General features: G+C 54.1%; 1 protein-coding gene and 1 long non-coding RNA gene across 5 annotated transcripts in view; one reads left to right on the top strand and one right to left on the bottom strand.

Moving 5' to 3' along the window:
• The window catches only part of NLRC5 (NLR family CARD domain containing 5), an 85754-nt gene that overhangs the window by 7829 nt on the left and 57078 nt on the right, over positions 1 to 20847 (bottom strand). For all 4 annotated transcript variants that reach the window (XR_011538470.1, XM_070613696.1, XM_070613698.1 and 1 more), the window contains 15 exons: positions 20304 to 20387; positions 17792 to 17881; positions 17552 to 17614; positions 15030 to 15116; positions 13032 to 13115; positions 12137 to 12226; positions 11741 to 11806; positions 9469 to 9552; positions 9300 to 9383; positions 6697 to 6783; positions 6114 to 6191; positions 5226 to 5309; positions 4812 to 4895; positions 3217 to 3300; positions 2538 to 2621 (listed from right to left, as the gene is read on the bottom strand). Coding sequence is in view for 3 of the 4 variants with exons in the window: in XM_070613696.1 (XP_070469797.1) it covers positions 2538 to 2621; positions 3217 to 3300; positions 4812 to 4895; positions 5226 to 5309; positions 6114 to 6191; positions 6697 to 6783; positions 9300 to 9383; positions 9469 to 9552; positions 11741 to 11806; positions 12137 to 12226; positions 13032 to 13115; positions 15030 to 15116; positions 17552 to 17614; positions 17792 to 17881; positions 20304 to 20387 (1233 nt within the window). In the remaining variant the exon portion in view is untranslated. The remainder of the gene's footprint in view (positions 1 to 2537; positions 2622 to 3216; positions 3301 to 4811; positions 4896 to 5225; positions 5310 to 6113; positions 6192 to 6696; positions 6784 to 9299; positions 9384 to 9468; positions 9553 to 11740; positions 11807 to 12136; positions 12227 to 13031; positions 13116 to 15029; positions 15117 to 17551; positions 17615 to 17791; positions 17882 to 20303; positions 20388 to 20847) is intronic.
• On the top strand, positions 9539 to 15689 carry LOC139082455 (uncharacterized). Its single transcript, XR_011538471.1, has 3 exons — positions 9539 to 9885; positions 11068 to 11256; positions 12927 to 15689. It is a non-coding gene; the product is annotated as an uncharacterized lncRNA (long non-coding RNA).

Here is a 20847-nt window from a genome sequence, read left to right as displayed (position 1 = left end):
GGGCTTGAGGCCTCGGTGCTTAGCAAGGCCCAGGGACTTCCAAAACACCCACTTATATCCACATAGTGTAAAAAAGTCACATAAAACAAAGCTGCCTGGGAAATCCCAATGCTGTTTCTATGCACGCATTAATAAGGTCATCCAAGCAGCAGTTGTATGTGCTGAATCACGTGGGACCAGGCTCCTGTTCAGTCATCACAGCGACCACATAGGGAGCATATACAACGGGCCACGCACTGGGCTTGGCCATCTCGAGAGGGGGGGTCTATCATCCTCCCCATGTACAGATAAGGGACGCGGAGGCTCAGAGAGGTAGAAAACGTGTTCAAGGCCACACACGGAAAGTGGCAGCATCAGGAACAGAACCTGAGGCCGTAGGACTCCCATTTCTGGGCCCCCATCACGTGTTACCCATGGGATCATGTTCCTTCAGGCCCCAGCCTGGGCAGGGGAGGGAAGTAATAATATCAATAACAGCCAAAACTTGTCGAGTGTGAACTCTGCGCCAGGCTCTGCTCTAAGTACTTAACACGTCTTATTTCATCCAATCCTCCCAACAACCCTAGGAGGTAGGTACAGCGATTAACCCCTAGGTTAAGATGAGGAAAAAAGCACAGAGAGGTTAAGTAACTTGCCCAAGCTCACACATGAAGAGGTGGGACCAAGAGGTGACAACGGTCCTGGTTTGCCCAGAACCAAGGGGGTTGCCAGGATACAGGACCTTCAGCCCCGGGCCAACTGGGACGGTAGGTCATCTTGCTGAGAGCTGAACCAGGTGGTGTCGCTGCCAACCAGGGCCCAGGTCCCTAACCACTCCGCTGCAGAGGGACAGGCGGAAGGAGCCAGCTGGGTCTGAGGGGAGCTGCTTGTCAGCGGGGAGAACTCGGACAGGACCGATCTGAAAGCGTGAGAGGCCTCTGCACCGTGAGGACCCCTCCCTCTCTTCAGACAGGGAAGGTGTCATTGTGCCCACTTTGCAGACAGGGTGACCGAGGCCACAAGAGGGACGAGCAGCACTGGGAGCTGGGAGGGCAGAAGAAGGGGTGACACGGCTGGCCTCTTCTCTGCACGACCCCCAGCTCCCGGCCCAGGCGCCCAGGTGAATACGTGTTTGTCAAGTGCATGAAAGAGCCAATGAATGACCTTGTGGAGCCTCCAACCGCCCAAATCAAAGCGTCCAGAAGGAAGGGAGGCTGAGCAGGGGGCAGGCACACGGGGGCGAGGGTAAAGAAACAGCTCAGTGGGAAGACAGGTGGGTCCTCTGGTCACAGGTCTCCCTGACAGCCCCAGGACAAGCAGAGAAGGACGGACGAAGTGGGAGAATGTCATTGCTAAGGGGCAAAGGCAGAAGGCCACTTTTATTTATTTATTTATTTTGTGAGGAAGACTGGCCCTGAGCTAACATCTGTGCCAGTCTTCCTCTATTTCAGGTGGGATGCTGCCACAGTGTGGCTTGACGAGTGGTGCTAGGTCTGCGCCCGGGATCCAAACCTGTGAACCCCGGGTCCTTGAAGTGGAGCACGTGAACTTTAACCATCATGCCACCGGGCCGGCCCCAAGGATGCTTTTAAACTGTATTCAAAACATATGTTGAAAAAAATCTGGAGAAAAATTCACAAACTGCTCCTTCACAGAACTTTTCCCAGGGGGTGTCATTGCCAGGGGATTTCGTCTTCTTCGTCACATATTTCTATCATGATGCAACTTTTTATCACTGGTGTGTATTTTGGGTCATCAGAAAAAAGAGATTAAAAGCAGAAAATGCCCTGTTACACGTTCTGTCTACATACTGTCATGTTGGTGCAAGATGGGGACCTGTCCTTTAGACTGAGCTGTTTCTGGTGTTTCTAAGAATTTGGCGACTCCAAACACAGGTGAGAGTAAAAGCTGTCAGTTACTGAAGAAATCATTGTAGGCAAAGGGTAGTGGACATCCGTGGGGTTTTTCTGCCCAGTTTGTTTCTCTTTCTTCTGTTAATAATAGCACCCTGAAGCACCATCCCCACCACGTTCCAGACGCTCGGGTGGGCATGTGGCCTGGATCTGGCCCATGAGAATACTGTGTGCTCAGAGCCCCGGTGATTGTTTAGGGATGGGCACATGACTGGAACTTGTCTAGTGAGACGCAATCTGGGGCCTTTTGTCGTAGCTACAGGGAGAAAGCTGCTCCCTTTCCACTAAGCTGGCAGAGAGTAAGCCTGAAGTTGCAGGGACGGCCTGCTTGAGGATGAAGTCAAGACGGAGTGGGGTAGGTAGAGAGCAAACATAGAACCTGGATCCAGCCAAGCCTGAAGCCGGTTGCCTTGTAGTTTTCAGTGACATGAGCCAATAAATTTCTAGCTTGGGTCGGTTTGAGTGAGGAGCCCATTTCATATGATCAAGCATTTTGATAGCACTCAGAGCCAGGAAAGGAAGTAAAAGGGAGGACATTCAGCTCACTGGGTCCATCCAGGGACTGGATGGTCTGTGTTGAGGAGAGATGCGCAGGTTCCCAGGCACGCGCCCTCCCCGCCCCGACCCCCATTCACCATCACTTACTTGAGCCTCTTCAGCCGGCGCTTGCCCTCAAGGGCCCCCATCAGCACCTTGGTGTCCTCCTCGCCAAACTGAGTGTTGGACAATCTGGAGGGGACGAAGCACGAGGCGAGTGTTAGAGAAGCCTGCCCAGTCCCTGGAGCGGAGCTGTGCCAGCACTCCCCTCACCACCGGTCACCCCAGGAGGCCGGCTCTGCCTCTGCAGGTCCCAGACCACCCCTCCTGTCCAGGCTCCACGGGGACATTCCTGGCCCCAAGGGTCAGGCTCTGGGGTCCCCGGGCATGGCAGTCACAGCTGACCTGGCTGAGAAAGGATGCCCTGGATGAGGGCTGCAAAAGAGGAAGCCAGGGACAGGGACACACACACACGCACAGGGGTCCCTCGTGCCCTTGGCTCTCTGCACCCCAACACCCACAGCCACCCCAGGCAGAGGAGACCAGGAGCCCATTTCAGATGAGGCAGTCCCAGCCTAATGGGCAGAGTCATCTGCCCTCGGTCGCTCTGAGCGAGGGCAAAGTTGGGACCAAGAACGCAGGGCTCGGCCTTCCCCAGGCCACACCCAGAGACACTGGGCTTCATCCGGGAGAACAGTGACAGGCTCAAGTCCAAGCCCAACTTCCCGTCCAGCCCTTGCCCTCAGCTGGGCTACCCCTGCCCAGACCACTCCACCCTGCGACTCACTCCAGCTCCTCCAGGTGGGGACAATGGCTCAGACCAGATGTCAGGTGGGCCAGGCCCTCGGAACTCACACGGCTGGAGATCAGCCTGGTGGGGGTCAAAGGGCAGCAGGTCAGGCAGGAACTCTGGGTCTTGGGAGCTCTGAATGCTGGTGGCAGGGGGCAGGGAGGTGGGAGTGGTTCCTGGGGGGCAGCAGAATCATACATCTCTCCCACCGTGGAATCATCACGCCAGGATACAGTTTGGAGGCAGGAGCGTGGCCTAGTCGAGCATTTTCCTAAATCATAATCGTTCAGGTAGCAACTTCGCAATTTATGCCATAATCGGGCGTCACTGTAAAGTCTAGCTAGCTACTGTCATTTTTGACGAGCTCGGCATCTTTATTTAAACAGCAAAAAGCTAGCAACTATTGGAGGTGTTAAAGATCTATTGGCATTCAAAGAAGATCCTCTCCTTGATACAATCAGTTGGATGAAAAGAGAACTGAAGGTTAGAAAAGGTCCATTTTGCAACCATCATATTGATATTCGATTCAGGCAGGAATTATCCACGGATGCTGAAATTTATGGGGGAAGAGCCGAGGGAGGACAGATTATTGACATAGTCTTAGAGCGTCTCCCGCCAAGATACTGGTTAATTACAATGGGAAAAATAGGAGCTTTGCAAGTGAAGAAACCCGGCAGACACCACCTTCACCAGGTGATCACAGTGAACATCACCAGGAAGGGGACAAACAGATGTCACGTGCCTCCCAATGTGACGCATGGAGGAGAACGCGACAGCAGCTCTGTGATATTCCTGCCTCAAATGCTGAACCTGAACCTGAGCGCGAGGGAACATCAGACAGACCCAGGCTGAAAGACAGTCTACAAAGGAACTAACACGTCAATGTCATGATGGTATCATGAAGGTTGAAGGGCTGAGGACCCATTCCAAGTTGGAGGAGATCAAAGAGAGGTGACAACTAAACGCAGTGTGCGATCCTGGATGGAGTCCAGGACTGGAAGAAAAATGCCATATGCAACATCATTGAGACAACTGGCAAAACTGGAACATAAACACTGTAGTTTAGATAATAGTAGCGTATCAATGTTAATTTTCCTGAATGTTACACTTTTACTGGAGGAGGGGAGAGAATGTCCTTATTACTTAGGAAACTCACTGAAATATTAAGGCGTGAAGGGGCATGATTATGCAACCTACTTTCACATGGTTCAGAAAGAGAGCTGGGGAGAGGGGAAGAAGAGAGAGGCGGCGTGAGGACAGAGGGAGGGAGAGAAGAAGGGAGCAAATGTAAAAAATATTGACAAAGGGTGAATTTGGGCAAACAGTACACGGAAGTTCTTCTCAGCCTTCTTGCAACTTTTCTATTAGTTTGCAATTATTTCCAAACAAAGAAAAAGAAAGAAAGAGCGTTGAAAAGGAAACCACTTTCTTGCCACGTGGCCGTGTCGATGACCACGCGCCCTGACATCACCTCCAGGGCTGCCTGTGGTCCCAGCCGGCAGGGTGGGGACACAGTTCCCAGGGTTGGGGAGAACAGGAAGTGTGGGGGCAGGGCTGGCTGCAGGCGTGGAGTGAGTGTCTCGACTGCGTACCGGAATGTCTTCAGCTCAGACACGGACAGCAGCAGGTTCTCCAGCAACAGGGAGCTGGCGTCGCAGAGGTTCACCTGGGACAAGCTGAAAAGGCCGGAGCACGTTCCAGAGGATGACAGGCTGGACACACCTCAGGCATCATCCACCACACAGAGATGGGGAGGCCAAGAGAGGGAAAGGACCACCCGAGAGCTCCCAGTGGGGCAGGGCTCCCCCATGCCACCCGGGGCTCTCCCCACCACTGGCCAAGTGTGAGCCTCTCCTGCATAGGAAAGCAAGCGAGCCAGGCTCTAGCACTGCCCCAGGCTCTGCTGCTCCCCCTCCTGGACAGGCCAACCTCCCACATGTGGCCTGGAGTGGGCACTGGGGTCGAACAGAGAACTCAGGGCCCAGCCAGTGTTGCAGGATGCTGACCTGAGCTGCCGCAGCCTGGCACAGGTCTCCATCAGCTGCCTGACAAGGAGGCTGCGGTGGGTCCCAAGGTCACAGTGAGCCAACCTGGAGGTAGACAGGGAGGCGGCAGTTTCTGAACACCTGGGACAGTACTGGGAACTCAGTCCCTGCCTACAAGGAGCTTACTTTGTTGGGGTAAATAAATGCTAATCAATAAACTCCCTCAATTTACTATTCATTTATGGGAAGTGCTATGAAGGAGAGGTCCAGATGGGGCAGCTGGTATGGCTGTGCACGTTGTTCACTGCACAAGGGGACCCAGCCAAGGAGGCAAATTGGGGCTGAGATCCAGCTATGGCCTATTCCCCAGAATGTACACATGCAGGGTTGCATTCACTCAAAAGTGTGGGTGAATTTCCAAAATTAATTTCCAAAAATGTGCTGTATGGATTAGGGGCCCTATGAATCTAGGCATCTATAAGAGTGGATAATGGGAGGACTTGACTAAGTTTGGGAGTTCAGAGGGGCCTCCCTAGGTGGTGGCATTTAAGCTGATACCTGGAGGATGAGGGAGAGTTAGCCAGCTGGAGAAGGAGGAAGAGGTAAAGGAGGAGAGAACATTCTGGGCAGGACACAGCAAGGCCCTGTGGTCAAAGGGAGCAAGGTGGTGTTCAAGGAACTGAAAGCTGGCGGGGATGGCTGGAGCTGAGACTGGGGTTTGCGGTGGAGATGGATGTGTAGACAGGTAGGTTGGACTACACTTCACAGGCCACATAGAGGCTTTGGACACCAAAGGACTCCCAGTAGGGGCATAAGAAATATTGGTCAGAAGGAGCAGTGCCTACCCCTGTCCCCTACCCCCACCCCATAACCAGCCACTCCCTTGGGACCCCAGGCACTGGGTCCCACCTGAGAGGCACAGCTCCTGGGTTTTCCTGGCGGGGAAATTCCAGCTGGACACAGAGCTGCTGCTGGGTCTCGGAGATGCTGAGGAGGGAAGGCGGCAGGGTTGGTCCAGGGCAGCTTTCCCGTGGAGGCTGAGCTGGGACCTGGGCTCCCCGGCCCACCGACTCTGAGGTCCCAGACCCACTGGGGATCTGGACATAGGTCAGTGGGACACTACAGCCTTTGCTCTTAGCTACTCCACATCATTCTGTCACCTCTGGTCACAAAGGCACAATGTGTGTTACTGTAATCCAGGGGCCACTTCCAGGCAACCAGCGTGGACTCCCAGCCATGTCCACCTGGGATCCAACCGTCCTTTGTCTTGAATCTGGGGCTGCCTTCCTCTCTGGCACTGCAGCTTGACTACTGCACAAGTCCCAACAAGCGTGTGCAGCCCTCCCATAGCCCAGGAGCTCCTGCCATCCTGAGAACTCACTAATGATGCAGCTATGACCCCACGGGACGAGAGACCGACGTCTAGATGAGGGAAGGTCCCAGGGGTCAGGAAAAGATGAAGAATTCCGAGGGGCCTCCACCCTGGACTCACCTTATTTTAGTGACGTTGCCTGAGGCCTGGGCGCAGACTTCTGGCAGCGTGAGCACCCCGGCTCTGCCCACCCACGGCTCCTCCACCCTGTCGCAGAAGCGGACACAGATAACGCTCCCTCAAGGTGAGGTCCGGAAGCTTTTTTGGGTTTTGCTTATGTTAAAACTATAAAGTTATACAACTAGGCATAAACATAAAACGGGAAATTACCATCCTTGCTCCAACAGTTATGGCAACAATCCAAACAGAAAATGTTAGTTTTGTTTGTTTGTTTTGAGGAAGATTAGCCCTGAGCTAACTACTGCCAGTCCTCCTCTTTTTGCTGAGGAAGCCTGGGCCTGAGCTAACATGGTGCCCGTCTTCTCTACTTTATATGTGGGACGCCTACCACAGCATGGCATGCCAAGCGGTGCCACGTCCGCACCCAGGATCAGAACCGGCGAACCGGAACGTGCGCACTTAACCGCTGTGCCCCCCGGCCAGCCCCAGAAAATGTTAATTTTTAATAATATTTTTAGATTTAAGTAAAAGGTCTACATAACGTTAAATTGCAAAGATAAGGAAATAAAACTGTATATGAAACATGATCCTGATTTTTTATTCAAAAAAAGGAAACATATATATGGAGAGGGGAAAAAACATGGAGAGAGAGGGAGTTAGAGATATGAGGAACTATGTTAAATGTTAATCGTGGTTGTTTAGATGGTAGAATTCTCACGAACGGTTTTTATTTTATTTCTTCCTTAGTTTTCAATATTTTCTGAACTTTCTATAATGTGCATGCATTAATTTAGAAGCAGGAAAAAAGGGAGCTGTTCAAAATATTCCTGCTTTTAAAGTTATGCTGAATTTTTTTTCAAAGCACTATTTTCTTCTGACGCTCTTCTGGGTTTTCCATAAATTTCTACAACAAGTATGTATTATTTTTAGAGTAAGAAAAGTTTTTGGGGCCAGTCCCGTGGCCAAGTGATTAAGTTTGTGTGGTCCGCTTTGGCAGCCTTGGGGGTCGCTGGTCTGGATCCTGGGTACGGACCTAGCACCACTCGTCAAGCCATGCTGCGGTGGCGTCCCACATAGAAGAACTAGAATGACCTACAACTGGGATATACAACTATGTACTGGGGCTTTGGGGAGAAGAAAAAAGAAAAAAAGAAAGACTGAGCTAATCTTCCTCACCCTGCCCCCCAAAAAAGAATTTAACTACTCTAGGTACCTTACATAAGAAGGATCATAGAGGATTTGTCCTTTGAAAAAAAAAAAGAAAAGTTTTTATTTTAAAATGTTATTTTGGGTGATCCAGGAATTCTGGGTATATACTCAAAAGAATCGGAAGCTGGGTGAACCCAGAGGAAGTTATGCTGAGTGAAATAAGCAGGTCATGGAGAGGCAAATCCTGCCTGCTTGATCCCACTTCCATGAGATTCCCACAGCAGGCACATTCACAGAGACGGAGCAGACGCCTGGTTCCCAGGGGCTGGGGGAGGGAGAATGGACTGCACCGAGTGTCAGTCTCGCAAGAAGGAAAGAGTTTCGGTTGCACAACAATGTGAATGTACCGAACACTACTGAACTGCGTGCCAGAAAATGGTTAAGACGGTAAATTCCCTATTATGCTACCTAAAAAACTAAAAATTAATTAAATTAAAAAATGTTATTTTGGGGGATAACTGGACTCTATGAGATGTGCACAGCACTGGCCATGAAGTAAGTTTTTTTTTGACACAAATATGTAACTGAATCTCATCGAGCCTTTTGACCTAACTTCCAGTTCCAGGAAAGTCCGGGGTAGGGGAACAAACCCAATGACATCACGAGGAAGCAGTCAGACTGAGCCAGAAAGTGGGACAGTGGACAGCACGGCGGGCCACCAGGCCACCGACAGGAAAGAGGAAAGCGAGCGGTGACACGGGTTAAGAGTCCTAAGGGCCATCGCCAGCCCACACAAATGTGGACCTCGACTGGACCCTGGATCCGACAAGCCAGCTGTTCCATCTCGGGACAGTGGCGAATTCTAGAGCGGACTGGGTGACACACGACACTGAGGAATTGCTACTGAGTCTCTTAGGCGTCCTAAGTCACCGGCGGCGACGTGAAGAGCTTGCTTTTTAAAGATTCATGGAGAGGGACTTAGAAGGGACCTTGTATGAGATCTATAACTTACTTTAAAAGACTTCAGCCAAAAAAATAAAAATATGAAGCAAATATGGAAGAACATAACAATTGTCAAACCTAGGGGATGGGAACAGGAGTTTTCAGAATTATTCTACTTTTTGGTGTCTTCTCTGCTTTTCTGAAAGTCTTAAATGATCACCGTGAACACGCAAACATGCATTGGTTCTATGTCACTTTCGACCTCAGGTGGGTGTCCACTGGAGTTTCTTTTTTCCTAAGTCCCCAAGCATAGGCCCCGCCAGAGGAAGGCAGCTTCTCTGTGGGCCCAGGGGGTCTGGCACTAAAGGGGAGGGTGGCTCTGCCTCCAGGTGCAGGGTTCTGGGTGCAGGAAACGGCTAGGGCCACCATCCTGGGGGGACCCATACTCCAACACCCGCCCCTGCCCCCCACTCACGCCTCGGTCCCCCCCGGGGGACAGAGGAAGATGATACCTGAGACTGAGCAGCCCCCTCGGCCACCTCACCAAGCTCAGGAGGACGGTCAGCTGCTCCAGGCCCAGGCAGCACTGGGTCAGCCTGGGGACAGAGGTCGGTTACCAGGGCGGCTCTGGGAGGGAGCCCCCAGCCCTGCGCTGCCCCCTGGGCCGGGCCGGTCACTCACGTGAGCTCCGCCAGCTGTGGGGCCTGGCTCAGGCCGGAGGCCAGTCGGGGCACGTGCTCTGGCCTGAAGTGACACTCGGTCAGCCTGAGGGCAGGGACAAGGGGCAGAGCTGGGGGAGGCCTGGCAGGGACACCGTCCTGCTTGCTCCCCGTCTGCCCCAGGGCCTGTAGGGGAGCCCCCCCCACCCCGGGTGCAAAGGCCCAGGCTGCTCCGGGAGCTTCCCACCTCCATGGAGAGACCAGCCCCAGGAAGTGCTAGGAGCGAGTCACATATTATCCTGACGATAGGCCAGGCCCTGTGTCGGCCTCAGGCGCACAGGCGAGGAGGCAGGCTGCCTGCCTCACGTGCAGCATCGCCTCCAGCTCCAGCAGCGCCAGGGACGCGCGGAGAAACCCACTCACCCAAGACTCACAGCTGGTAAGAAGGACGCGCAGCTTCGCGTTTCAATCCGAGTCAGCGGGACTCCAGACCCCAGCCCCGTCCCCACGCCCTGCTCTCCAGGACCACCTTATTCCAGGCTCCCCTGGGGGGAGGCAGGCCTGGGGTCCCTGCGATGGCCCTGCCCTCCAGGTGCCAGCCCCATGTGGCCAGCAGACAAGCCCCAGAACACTGTCTTACAGACGGCTAAGGGCCCAGCACAACCCGACGGGGCAGCTCCCTCTGGGGACGGGGCCACTGGGGGCTTCCAGCAGGGCTGCCATATAAGTGGGGTCTCAAAGGACTTGGGGAATTTCATGTCAGAGATGGCAGGAAGAGAGGGCCAGGCTGAGTGCCAGGGAAGTGTCATCAGACAGCGCATGTTTGGTGACTATGAGCAAAGGTCTCTGGTGGCTGAGTATGTGTGTGCATGTGTGTATGGGTGTGTGTGATGTGTGTTGTGGCATGTGTGGGGTGCATGGGATATGGTGTGTGGGCGCTTGTGTGTGATCTGTGGTATTGGTGTGGTGTGAGTGTGGTGTATGTGTGGTGTGTATGTGTGTGTGTGGTGTATGTGTGATGTGTGTGTTGTGGCACGTGTGGGGTGTATGGGATGTGTGGTGTGGTGTGTGTGTGCATGTGTGTGATCTGTGGTGTTAGTGTGGTGTGAGTGTGGTGTGTATGTGTGTGTGTGGGGTATGTGTGTGTGGGGTGTGTGTGTATATGGTATGCGGGGTGAGGAAGAACAAGGTGGGAGGCGACAGCCAGACCAGACTATCAGGGAGAAGACCAGGCTAAGAAATTTGAACTTTATCCTGGGGCAATGGGGAGCCAAGGAAGGGTGTAGAGCAGTGGAGTGGCACAGTCCCACGCATTTGGGGAAGATCCCTCCAGACACTGTAGGGCCAAAGGATTAGAGGAGGCCTGGCCAGAGGCCGTGGACCACTCAGGAGGCCATGATCACAGGTGAAGTGAGACTCTCAGAGGAGCTGACCCAGGGGTGGTGGGGAGGTGGAGAGAGGGAGGGAGCCCAAGGCTACCATGGGGTAATAGTAACAACAACCACAACAGCTGACCCAGCACGCAGGTGAGCCGTGCCCTTTCCGAGTACCTGGTGCATGCTAACTCTTTTAATCCTCCCATGAACCTGGGGGAGGTCTTACTGTCATTCCCACTTTACAGACAGGAACCGAAACACAGAGAGGGAAGCCACTCGTCCAAGGTCACCCAGCTGGTGTGTGTGCCACGGGATTTTCCACCAGGTGGCTCAGAGTCCAGCTCCTGACCACAATACCCAGAAGCCTCCAGACTTACAGTTAGAATGCAGCTAAGAGGCGCCAATACAATGTGAAGGCCGGCTGAGGACTGCAGGTGTGGGGTGGGGGGGCAGATGTGGTGGGATCGGGGGCAGGTGTGGGGTGGGGGGCAGGTGTGGTGTGATCGGGGGCAGGTGTGGGGTGGGGGCAGGTGTGGCAGGATTGGGGTCAGTGTGGTGGGATCGGGGGCAGGTGTGGGGTGGGGGCAGGTGTGGTGGGATCGGGGGCAGGTGTGGGGTGGGGGGGCAGGTGTGGGGTGCGGGGGCAGGTGTGGTGGAATCGGGGGCAGGTGTGGGGTGGGGGCAGGTCTGGGGTCGGGGCAGGTGTGGTGGGATTAGGAGCAGATGTGGGGTGGGGGGCAGGCATGGGGGTCAGAGCAGGCGCAGCGGGGCGGGGTCACAGGTGGGGAGGCACACCCAGGCAGCAAGTTGAAGCCGGTGTGTGAAGGAGGAGAGGCCCAGAGAAGAAGGCCTGGAGGCTACCATGGGTCACCTCTCTCCCGGTCCCCTCCCTTCCTGCTCCCTCCAGACAGAGGTTACCTCAGGGTCTTCCCAGCCTCCTCCGGTGGGGAGAAGTGAATCCAGAAGCTCTGCTCGGAGCCCAGGCTGCAGAGAGAGGGATGCGGGGAAGCCTGGGGAGCAGCCAGGCCCACCTAGGGGGTCAGGGGGTGCAGGAGGGGAGGGGCTGGGTCTGCAGGGGCCAGGGAGGGTGGAAGCCAGGGAAGGAGACCCTTGCTGACCAGCGGAGACCTCCAATCCATTCTGTGAGGACAATAAGAGCAGGCCTTCCCTGGTGCCCATGGCACACAGGCCTCAGGGATGGAAACTCTGACGCCATGTCAGCGAGCTGTGAGACTCAGACACACAGATGGAGGGCCACTAAGGGCGGGGGTCTTGATCCCTCCCCATCAGCAAGTGGTGCCCACATCCCCTTACTTCACCGAGGCCTCCCGGATGCGTGGGCAGGAGGGGAGCGTCTCCACCAGGCACAGGGCACTTTCCTGAGAGAGTCTGTTGTGACTGAGACTAGAGGAGAAACGAGGTTCAGGGTGGGGGTGAGGGGCAGCACCTCACTGGAGCCCTGCCCAGCGCCCCGTGTCTCTTCCCCGCCCGCTGGCATGTCTGGGAGGAGCGTCCTCAGTGTCCATTCTCCAGGTGGAGACACTGAGGTCCAGAGAAAGGCCAGAGGGGCACTATCCCCACGCAGGCAGGACAGGCACCAGGCTCTGAGTCCTCAAGGGCTGCACCCCCTGTGCCCACTGCCCTTGTGGTCTGGGACAGGGCATTGTTGAGGCCAGGTTGGCAACTCCAGCCCCATGGGGGCCAGGGATGCCCAGGGCACAAAGCTCAGTTGCCTAGCAATGGGTTGTACCCTGGCTCTGGCCACCAGTCTCCCAGGTCAGTGGGGAGGTTGAGAGAGAGTGCGGATGACTTGCTAGGGACCCTCTCTGCTGTGGGGACATCTCCTGATCTGTGTCCTGTGGATTTGGTCAGAGGAGCTTCAGGGACGGGATGGACCGGGACAGGGCAGCTGAGATCCGGCATCAGCTGGTTAGGGATGAAGCTGGTCACTTCTCTGTCCCAGAGTCACCTGGGGCCACGAAGCTTTAGTCACAGCCTCTCCCAGGTGCCTGGTCGGGGGGGGGCTCTGCCCAAGGTGGGCAGTGAGGGAAGGACCTGAGACGGGGGAGTGTTGAGGTGAGAATGGGCCCTTTCCCCTCTCCAGGCCGTGTCCTCTGGAGTTCGCTAGGGAGCCCTACAAGAAGCCCATTAACCCCCTGGCCCAGAGGAGTCCTCCTCCTTGTGGTCCTTGAGGCTGCTCGTCACTTACTCAAGCGAACCGGAGATGGGCACCCGAGGCAGATGCTCCAGGAGGCACTGGAGCCCGGCATCACCCAGCTGGTTTGCTGAGAGGCTGCGAGAGGTCAGAGGAGGTTGGTGGCGGTCAGATGCGCCCCCTCACCCGGGGCCTTCTCTTCAGTTACCACCGCTGGTACTCTACCCACACAGCACTGTTGTCAGCACCTTCGCCATCACCTCCACCCCTCTGCACTACAGCCCCAACATCGGCACCATCCCATCATTCTACCAACATCACCACCTCCATCAGCACTAGAATGAGCACCGGCGGCCCCAGCACCGCACGGCAGCTCCCCGGGCCCACATCATCCCCCCACCAGCACCACAGTTAACCAGGCCTCATCTTCCCCTTCAGTATCTGCTGACTACTCCCCGGGGTCGTGTGCTTTCAGGAGTTAGAGAAAAAACGATTAGCTGTTACGATGCCCTTGGCCCGCATCAGTTGGGAGCTGTAATTTCTGAACAAGAGTAAATTCAGGAAAAAGAAAGCTGCTTGGAGGCTGCGTTTACCCAGCAGATGTCTTCTTTTAATTTGGGGATGCAGCATGGGCAGCTGCTCCTGCAGACTTTATTTCCTTCATTGTGGCATTTTATGGATTTAGCTACAGTTTCAGAAACAATATAATCGGCAGGCCCTGGAATATCTGATTTTTGTCCTGCATCTTAGAACTTATTTTGTTCCCCATTATGACACTTCTGAGGCTTGTTTATTTTGTCTTTTCCTGAGAAACTTTAAAAATTAGTCTGTCCCGTGAAGCCACTAGTAATCTTTAAAACAAGAAAAATTTCCATCTATAATGAAAAAACAGAAAAATTCAAAGACATATTGCTTATTCGTCGGTCTTTAAAATACATGATTTTCATCAGCCACGTTTCTCTTGTTGGCCACATCACAACAGGAATTTAAATTGTGGGGTTTTTACAGCTCTCTTTATATCCTACTGGTCCTAAGCTGGAGTCCTAACAGTTGTGGGCAAAGACTCTGCATTGTATGAGCTGTGTGACCCAGGGCAAGTTCTTGGACTCTCTGTGCCTCAGATCTCTCATCTATAAAATGAGGATAATAGTACCCAGTGTTGTTGAGGGGATAAAAAGAAGATGTTAAGCACTTAGAACAGGGATAATAGCTCAATAGGTGTTAGCTATCATTATTTTATTATTATTTTTTTTTAAAGATTTTATTTTTTTCCTTTTTCTCCACAAAGCCCCCTGGTACATAGTTGTCTATTCTTCGTTGTGGGTCCTTCTAGTTGTGGCATGTGGGATGCTGCCTCAGCGTGGCTTGATGAGCAGTGCCATGTCCGCGCCCAGGATTCGAACCAACGAAACACTGGGCCGCCTGCAGTGGAGCGCGCGAACTTAACCACTCAGCCACGGGGCCAGCCCCTAGCTATCATTATTTTTATTCTACCCATGCGGGGGCTGCACTATCTGGGCACCCAAGGTAAGCCACACAGATGCCACTTCTCAACAACACGAGAGCCCAGAAGTCCCCACCCCAGCTGGCTCGGGGACCCTTCTCAGGCTGAGGCATCTGTGACTTAACCATCTGCCAGGCAAACCAGTGGATCCTTGATTTTAGTCCCCATCAGCCAGCAGAGCTCCCCTGCCGTGGTCAGCACGAGGCCAAGGGGCTCCTGAGGCCCTTTCTGGAGGGCTCCCCAAATTAGATCAAGGCACCCCCTGAATGAGCTCTCCCATGGCGGGAGTAGGGCGTAGGAAGGATAAATGGGAACAGGAAACCTCACCTATGTGACCCAGAGTCCTGGGCAGCCCCTGTGAGCTGGTCCTGTGAGGTGGTGAGTGCAGCACACATACAGACACTCACACACACAGACACTCACACACACAGACAGACACTCACACGCGCACACACTCACACGCACACACACTCACACACACCCCACTCCAGTGCCACCCAGGCCCATGCGCCTGTGGTCCTCTCCCTCCACTTCCTCCCCCAACTTACTCCAGCTGGCTCAGGTCTTCACACCGGCTCAGCGACCAGCACAGGGGCTCCACGTGCTGCCGGCAGAGGCCACAGCCCCTGAACCTGCTGGAGGAGGGGCAACAAGCCGGGGATGGGCCCTTGAGCCACTCAGACCCGCTCTGCCCCGGCTGGTCTTGGGTGTGGCCTCCGAGCTCCCGTAGGGCCTCACCCAAGCTTGGATTTTCTAGAAATACCCAGCATCCACCACTCCCCGCCTCGGCCTACAGTGGATCCCACCTGGCACCCACATTCTCTCTCTGAGGAGGTGGTTCTCAAACTGCGGTCCCCGACCAGCCACACCAGCATCCCTTGGGAACGTGGTGAGATGCAAATTCTGGGAACCCAGCCCTGACCCCCTGAGTCAGCAACTCTGGGGGCAAGTGTCTCTGGGTGACTCTGATTCAAGCTCAAGGTGGAGCCCTACAGCTAGCTCTTGGGGTCACTTTAACGGCAGACATGGAGGGTGGGGTCGGGGAGGACAACGACAATGTCTGCTCTTGCACAGGGTTAGTGATGCTGGAATTAAACGTAATAGTCAGTCTGTCTTGGAAAGGCCGAAATTAAGACTACGCAATAAGGTAAATGAAGGGCCTATGACCAGCAGCAGCTAAAAAAAAAAAAAAAAAAAGAATCTTAAAATCAGATAGTACCTAAAATCAATATCTCAAATGTTTTTTTTTAACTTTTTAATTTTTTTCCTTTTTCTCCCCAAAGCCTCCCGGTACATAGTTGTGTATTCTTAGTTGTGCGTCCTTCTAGTTGTGGCATGTGGGATGCCGCCTCAGTGTGGCTTGATGAGCAGTGCCATGTCTGCGCCCAGGATTCGAACCAACGAAACCCTGGGCCGCCTGCAGCAGAGTGCGCAAACTTAACCACTAGGTCACGGGGCCAGCCCCAATGTCTCAAATTTTGATTGCTGTTCCTCTCCTTTATGATTTTTCCATGTTCTTAAATTCCCAATTATACGATTATTTACTCCCTATTTTAACTCAGCTCATTCATTTTATTTGATGCAATTATTGTAAACGGAAACTCTGTATTACTCAAATGGAAAACTGGCAACACTTGCCACAAACAGACCATAAACATAAGAATACTCGAAATGAGAGCAAAACATCACCGTTACATTTGAACCAGATATTGACACCTGCTGAGGGCTCTCTCTGTATTACAAAGGGAGCTTGGTGGATGGTGGAGAGGTGTTAAAAGGGTGTTAATGCCTAGCTGAGCCTTCCTCCTCCTCAGACAGAGAATTGAAAAGGAATAATGACCCCACCAAGGGATTCAGTGAGCTCGAAGCCGAAACTATCTGCCCAGCCTCCTGAAACCCATCCCACGCTGGTCCACGCCCCGCAGTTTGGAACCCGCTGACTTAGAAACTACCCCGGCATTCTAGGAGCCGGGCTCGTGGGGGCCCAGGACAGAAGTCAGAGAGCCACAGCTCACGGCTGCCTGCTTTTGCACGGTTTGCGAGCTAAGAATGATTTTTCCATTTTCAAACGGTTGAGGAAAAAAATCAAAAATAGAATAATATTTCATGACGCATAAACAATATTTGAACTTCAAGTCTCAGGGGTCCACAGTTTTCCTGGCACGCAGGCACACGCCTGGGTTATGTATTGTCTGTGCTGCTTTGGGGCCACAAAGGCAAGGTTGAGGAGCTGTGACAGAGACCGGATAGGCTGCAAAACCCAAAGTATTTACAATCTAACCCTTTACAGAAAAAGTTTGTCCGCCCCGGGCTAGAAGCACCCTCGGACTGCCCGGGTTCGAGTCCCGGCTGCCCCCTTACTGCTATGTGACCACCACTGAGGCTTGTGGGGGGAATAAGCACAAGGCCCTTAGAGTGGCGCCTTGAAGATGTTCAGCAAATATCAGCTATTCTATTTATTGTTATTTCACAGCTGAGGAGGCTGAGGCCCAGAGAAGGGTCTGGTCCGAGGTCTCTTGGTGAGCCAGTGCATCAAATAGTTACCAGAAAGGTCGTCTCTGCATCCAGAGGTTGCCCTCCTGCCTGTTCTCCTGCCTCCGGCGCAGTATCTCCTCCCTCCCATCTGGGCAACCAGAGCACTGGTCCAGGAGTCAGCAGGGGAGGGACAGCTGCATCAGTGAATGCCCGATGCTTTACATACGGTCTCATTTAATCCTTGCAAACGCCCTGCAATGTGGTGTCTCCCTCTACAGCTGCGAAAGCGGAGGATAGGGCACCAGGTTCTTGCAAAGCTGGGATCTAAAGCCTTGTGGGCAGGTCGTGAAGGCCTTGTCCTCAGACCAGGCCCCTGAGTTCTGGTCTAGTCTGATGTGTACTCCTCACTTACCCTTGACAAAGCCAGGCCCTCTCTGACCTCTGCCTCCTCATGTTGGAGGAAACAAGCCTCCTGTGGGGTCCCTGCAGGGGAATGCTCTGCGCAGGCAGTCTAAGCTGCTCGGGCCATCCAGGAGCCTGGTCTATGGGCCCCCAATACCCCCTGGCTGCCAGGGCCTGGTTCCGGGGGACTTACCCACAGCATCCGCCCTCCTGCTCCTCGCTAGACCTGAAGTGCAGGGTCGTGTGACACAGGGACCTGGAGCAGACATCACCTGGGTCAGCACCCTTGGCTGCAGCCTCAGGATGCCCCCAGGGCGCAGGCACCCCTCTTCCAGAAGCCAAGCCTCTGACTTGGATACTACTGCCTCCACCCCACCCCCTCACACCCACAACCCTCCAAGACCAGGCCTGGTTGTCCCAGGGCAATGCTCACTGGAGATCCACCTTCTGAACCCGTGGGCATAGGCTGAAGACGTCTGCCAGTATGAGGGGGCTCCTTGGGGACAGTGCTGTCTGGCTCAGCCTGACAAAGAAAGGAGCGGGGCCCTATGTCAGCAAGTGAGAGCCAAGCGAGATGAGCAGGCAAGGAACCAGGACAGACTGGAGAAGGAACAGCGGAACAGGAGGCTGTGGGAGGCTGGGGCCAGCAAGGCCATAAGGAAGAAGTCAGGGGCTCAAGAGGGACAAACAGGGCCTTGGGGTCAAGCAGACTTGGGTTTGAGCCCTAGTTCTGCTCACTGGCTGCGTGTCCTTGGACAAGTCACTTAACCTCTCTGAGCCTCAGTTCCCTTATCTGGAAAACAGGACTACTCGTGGTGTACCTTCCTCTAGGGTGAGGGTTGAACCCTATCAAGCTTTTGCACTGCCTAGCGCGATACCCATGCTTGTTGTTATGGTAACTATGGTTTCTGCCCTCAGGCAGGGACTTAACAGGCCAGTCCCTTTGTCTCCCGCTCTAGCAGGAGCAGGAGGCTTCAGGCTCTCAGAGCAGTGTCTCAGGCTCAGCGCTATGGAGACCGGGGCTGGACAGGTCGCTGTGTTGGCGGCTGTCCTGTTGGAAGTTCAGCCGCATCCCAGACCTCTACTCATTAAACGCCATTAGCAGCACTACTGCTCCCCGTCCCACACCCGCTTCTGTCAGGACAACCCACAATGTCTCCACTGCCAGACGCCCCGGGGGGCAAAATCCCACGGCGGTCAACTACTGCCTTAGAGAAAGGGGGATGGGGCATCCGTGGCATCTCCCTCACCCCATAAACCTGCCGTCAGCTTGTCTTGTCAGTTCCACTCCCAAGAGCCACCCTGAATCCACCCACTTCCGCCCCACGCCCACGGCTTCCCAGCCCCTCATCTCTTCCCTGCCTGCACAGCCTCCTCCCTGCTCTCCTTCCACTTTTGTCCCCCAATCCTTCTCTACCCAGCAGCCACACTGAGCTTTTGAGAACACAAATTGTTTCTCTGCCTCTCAAGTTCCCTTGGATGAAATCCCAAGCTCCTCCTCATGGCTACCAGGCCCTGTGTGACCCGCCCCGGGTCCCTGTCTCCTCCTCTCCCTGTCAGCCACTATGCTCTGGCCACATTGGCCTTCTGGCTGTTCCTTAAGCCCACCAAACTCAGTCATGCCTCAGGGCCTCACATACGCCATTCCCTCTGCTTGGAATGCTGTTCCCTGCTCTCCACAAGGCTGGGTCCCTTTCTTCCTGCACGTTGCACCCCAGTGTCCCTCCTCAGAGGTGCTCCCTGACCACCCCCCCCATTGTCTGAATCACCTCCCCAGTCACTCTTTACCACATCACCTGGAAAAAGACCTTATTCCTACCTGAATTCATCTTTTTTGCTTTCACTTTGCTTCTTGTTCAGCTCCTTCCACAAGGTAAACGCCAACAAGACAAGGACCTAGTTGGTTTTTTTTAAATTTCTTTTTCCTCTCTGCTGTGTCTCCAGCACCTTGCACAGTGCCTGGCCCACCACAGTGCACAGCACTAGGGCCTGATTAATATCAAGTGTAAGCCCTAGGGACGGTCAGGCTGGCCGCCTCATTCCAGACACAGATGAGGAATTGAGGGCTGGTGCTGTGTGACTCCAGCATAGAGAAGTCCCTCTCTGGTCTAAGTTTCCCACTTGTTCATTTTAACTCGGCACCTTCTATGTCCAAAGGACCCCTTTCAGACCCATTCTCTCCTGGTGGTGTGGGTCCATGGTGGGTGCTGTGGGTGGGCCTGTGCTCTCCTGCACTTGCCCACCTCTAGGACGTCACACATCGCCTCCCACCCTCCCGGATAGGATACAGGGATGGGCGAGCCCCGGATGCGATGGGAGCCGTCTCAGGCAACCCCGAGCCTCAGGACCTACGGTGCCGTTATTAACGGGGCGGTTCAATTTCCTGTCATATTTTCCCATCCCAGCTGCCTCTGCTTTAGCCCCCGCTGGAAGAACATTTCCAGTAAATCCTTTTTAAATTCTAACCAGTCGGAGCTGAAATTAGAAAATAAGAGTTTTAAATACTTTGGGGATGCTGCTTAAATTCCCCTTCTGCGGAGTTAGATGGTGACCTTTAAAAGATGGTGAGTGACATGTACACGACCTACATCTGTGAAGTCCCCTTCTAGGAGCAGGTGACCTTTCTCTGGGCGGGGAGAAGCATGACAGCCCATTTGTCACAGGCCCTCACTTCTTCAAGGTGGTTTTAGAACAACTGTCTTGCCAAGTCTCAACCCTGGGGGAGGAGTTGGGGAAATTAATTCCATTTGTCAGAGGAGGAAACTGAGGCCCAGAGAGATCAAACAACCCCCCACCCCAAGGTTGATATGGTATCAGGGAAGCACTGGAAACAGACTTGAGCTCCCAGTTGCGCCAGATAGAATGACCAGCGAGCTCTAGAGAAGGGGGCGGGGCGGAAGGGGACAGCTTGGCCCAGCACGGGGCCATGGGGAGACCAGCCTTACCGAAGCCGGCTGAGCTGGGGCAGCCGGGGCAAGCGGTGCAGCAGGGTCTCCAGGCTCTGGTCGCTCAGGCCCTTGCAGGACAATCTGCAAAACAAAGCATCTGAATGAGGTGTGGAAGCCTTGAGAGCTAGGAGGGCGGCCTCACGGCCAGAGTCTTCTAGAGACGTGTCCTAAGCCAGGGTTGCCCAAAACATTCCCTCTGAGAGCTGGGTCCTTGAGTCGTCAGTGAGGCGGGAGGAAGAGGAAGGTCACAGAAGCTCGGAGCATGCTGGGCTAAGCCAAATTAGTTGTCTCTGTGCAGGACTTCTCAGAGCCTTTAATATGCCGCTGTGCCTTGTGAATTTCCAAGGGGCTCTTGTAGACTTTTTTCCCCAAATGTCATGGACTGGCAGGATTATTATTTTAAGGGCCATGAAGATTGGCGCTCTGCAAACATACTTGTTAAGAAAAGGATGCCGCTGAACCCGCAGTCTTGAATATAGTGGTGGAGACAGAGGCAGCAGGTCAGCCAAGGAGAGACACAGGCGAGCTCGGGTCTCTGACT

This window comes from Equus przewalskii, chromosome 3 (genome assembly GCF_037783145.1).
Source record: "Equus przewalskii isolate Varuska chromosome 3, EquPr2, whole genome shotgun sequence".
Taxonomy (NCBI): Eukaryota; Metazoa; Chordata; class Mammalia; order Perissodactyla; family Equidae; genus Equus; species Equus przewalskii.
The sequence above is the reverse complement of the archived record's forward strand: the minus strand, read 5'-3'. Positions and strand labels throughout refer to the sequence as shown.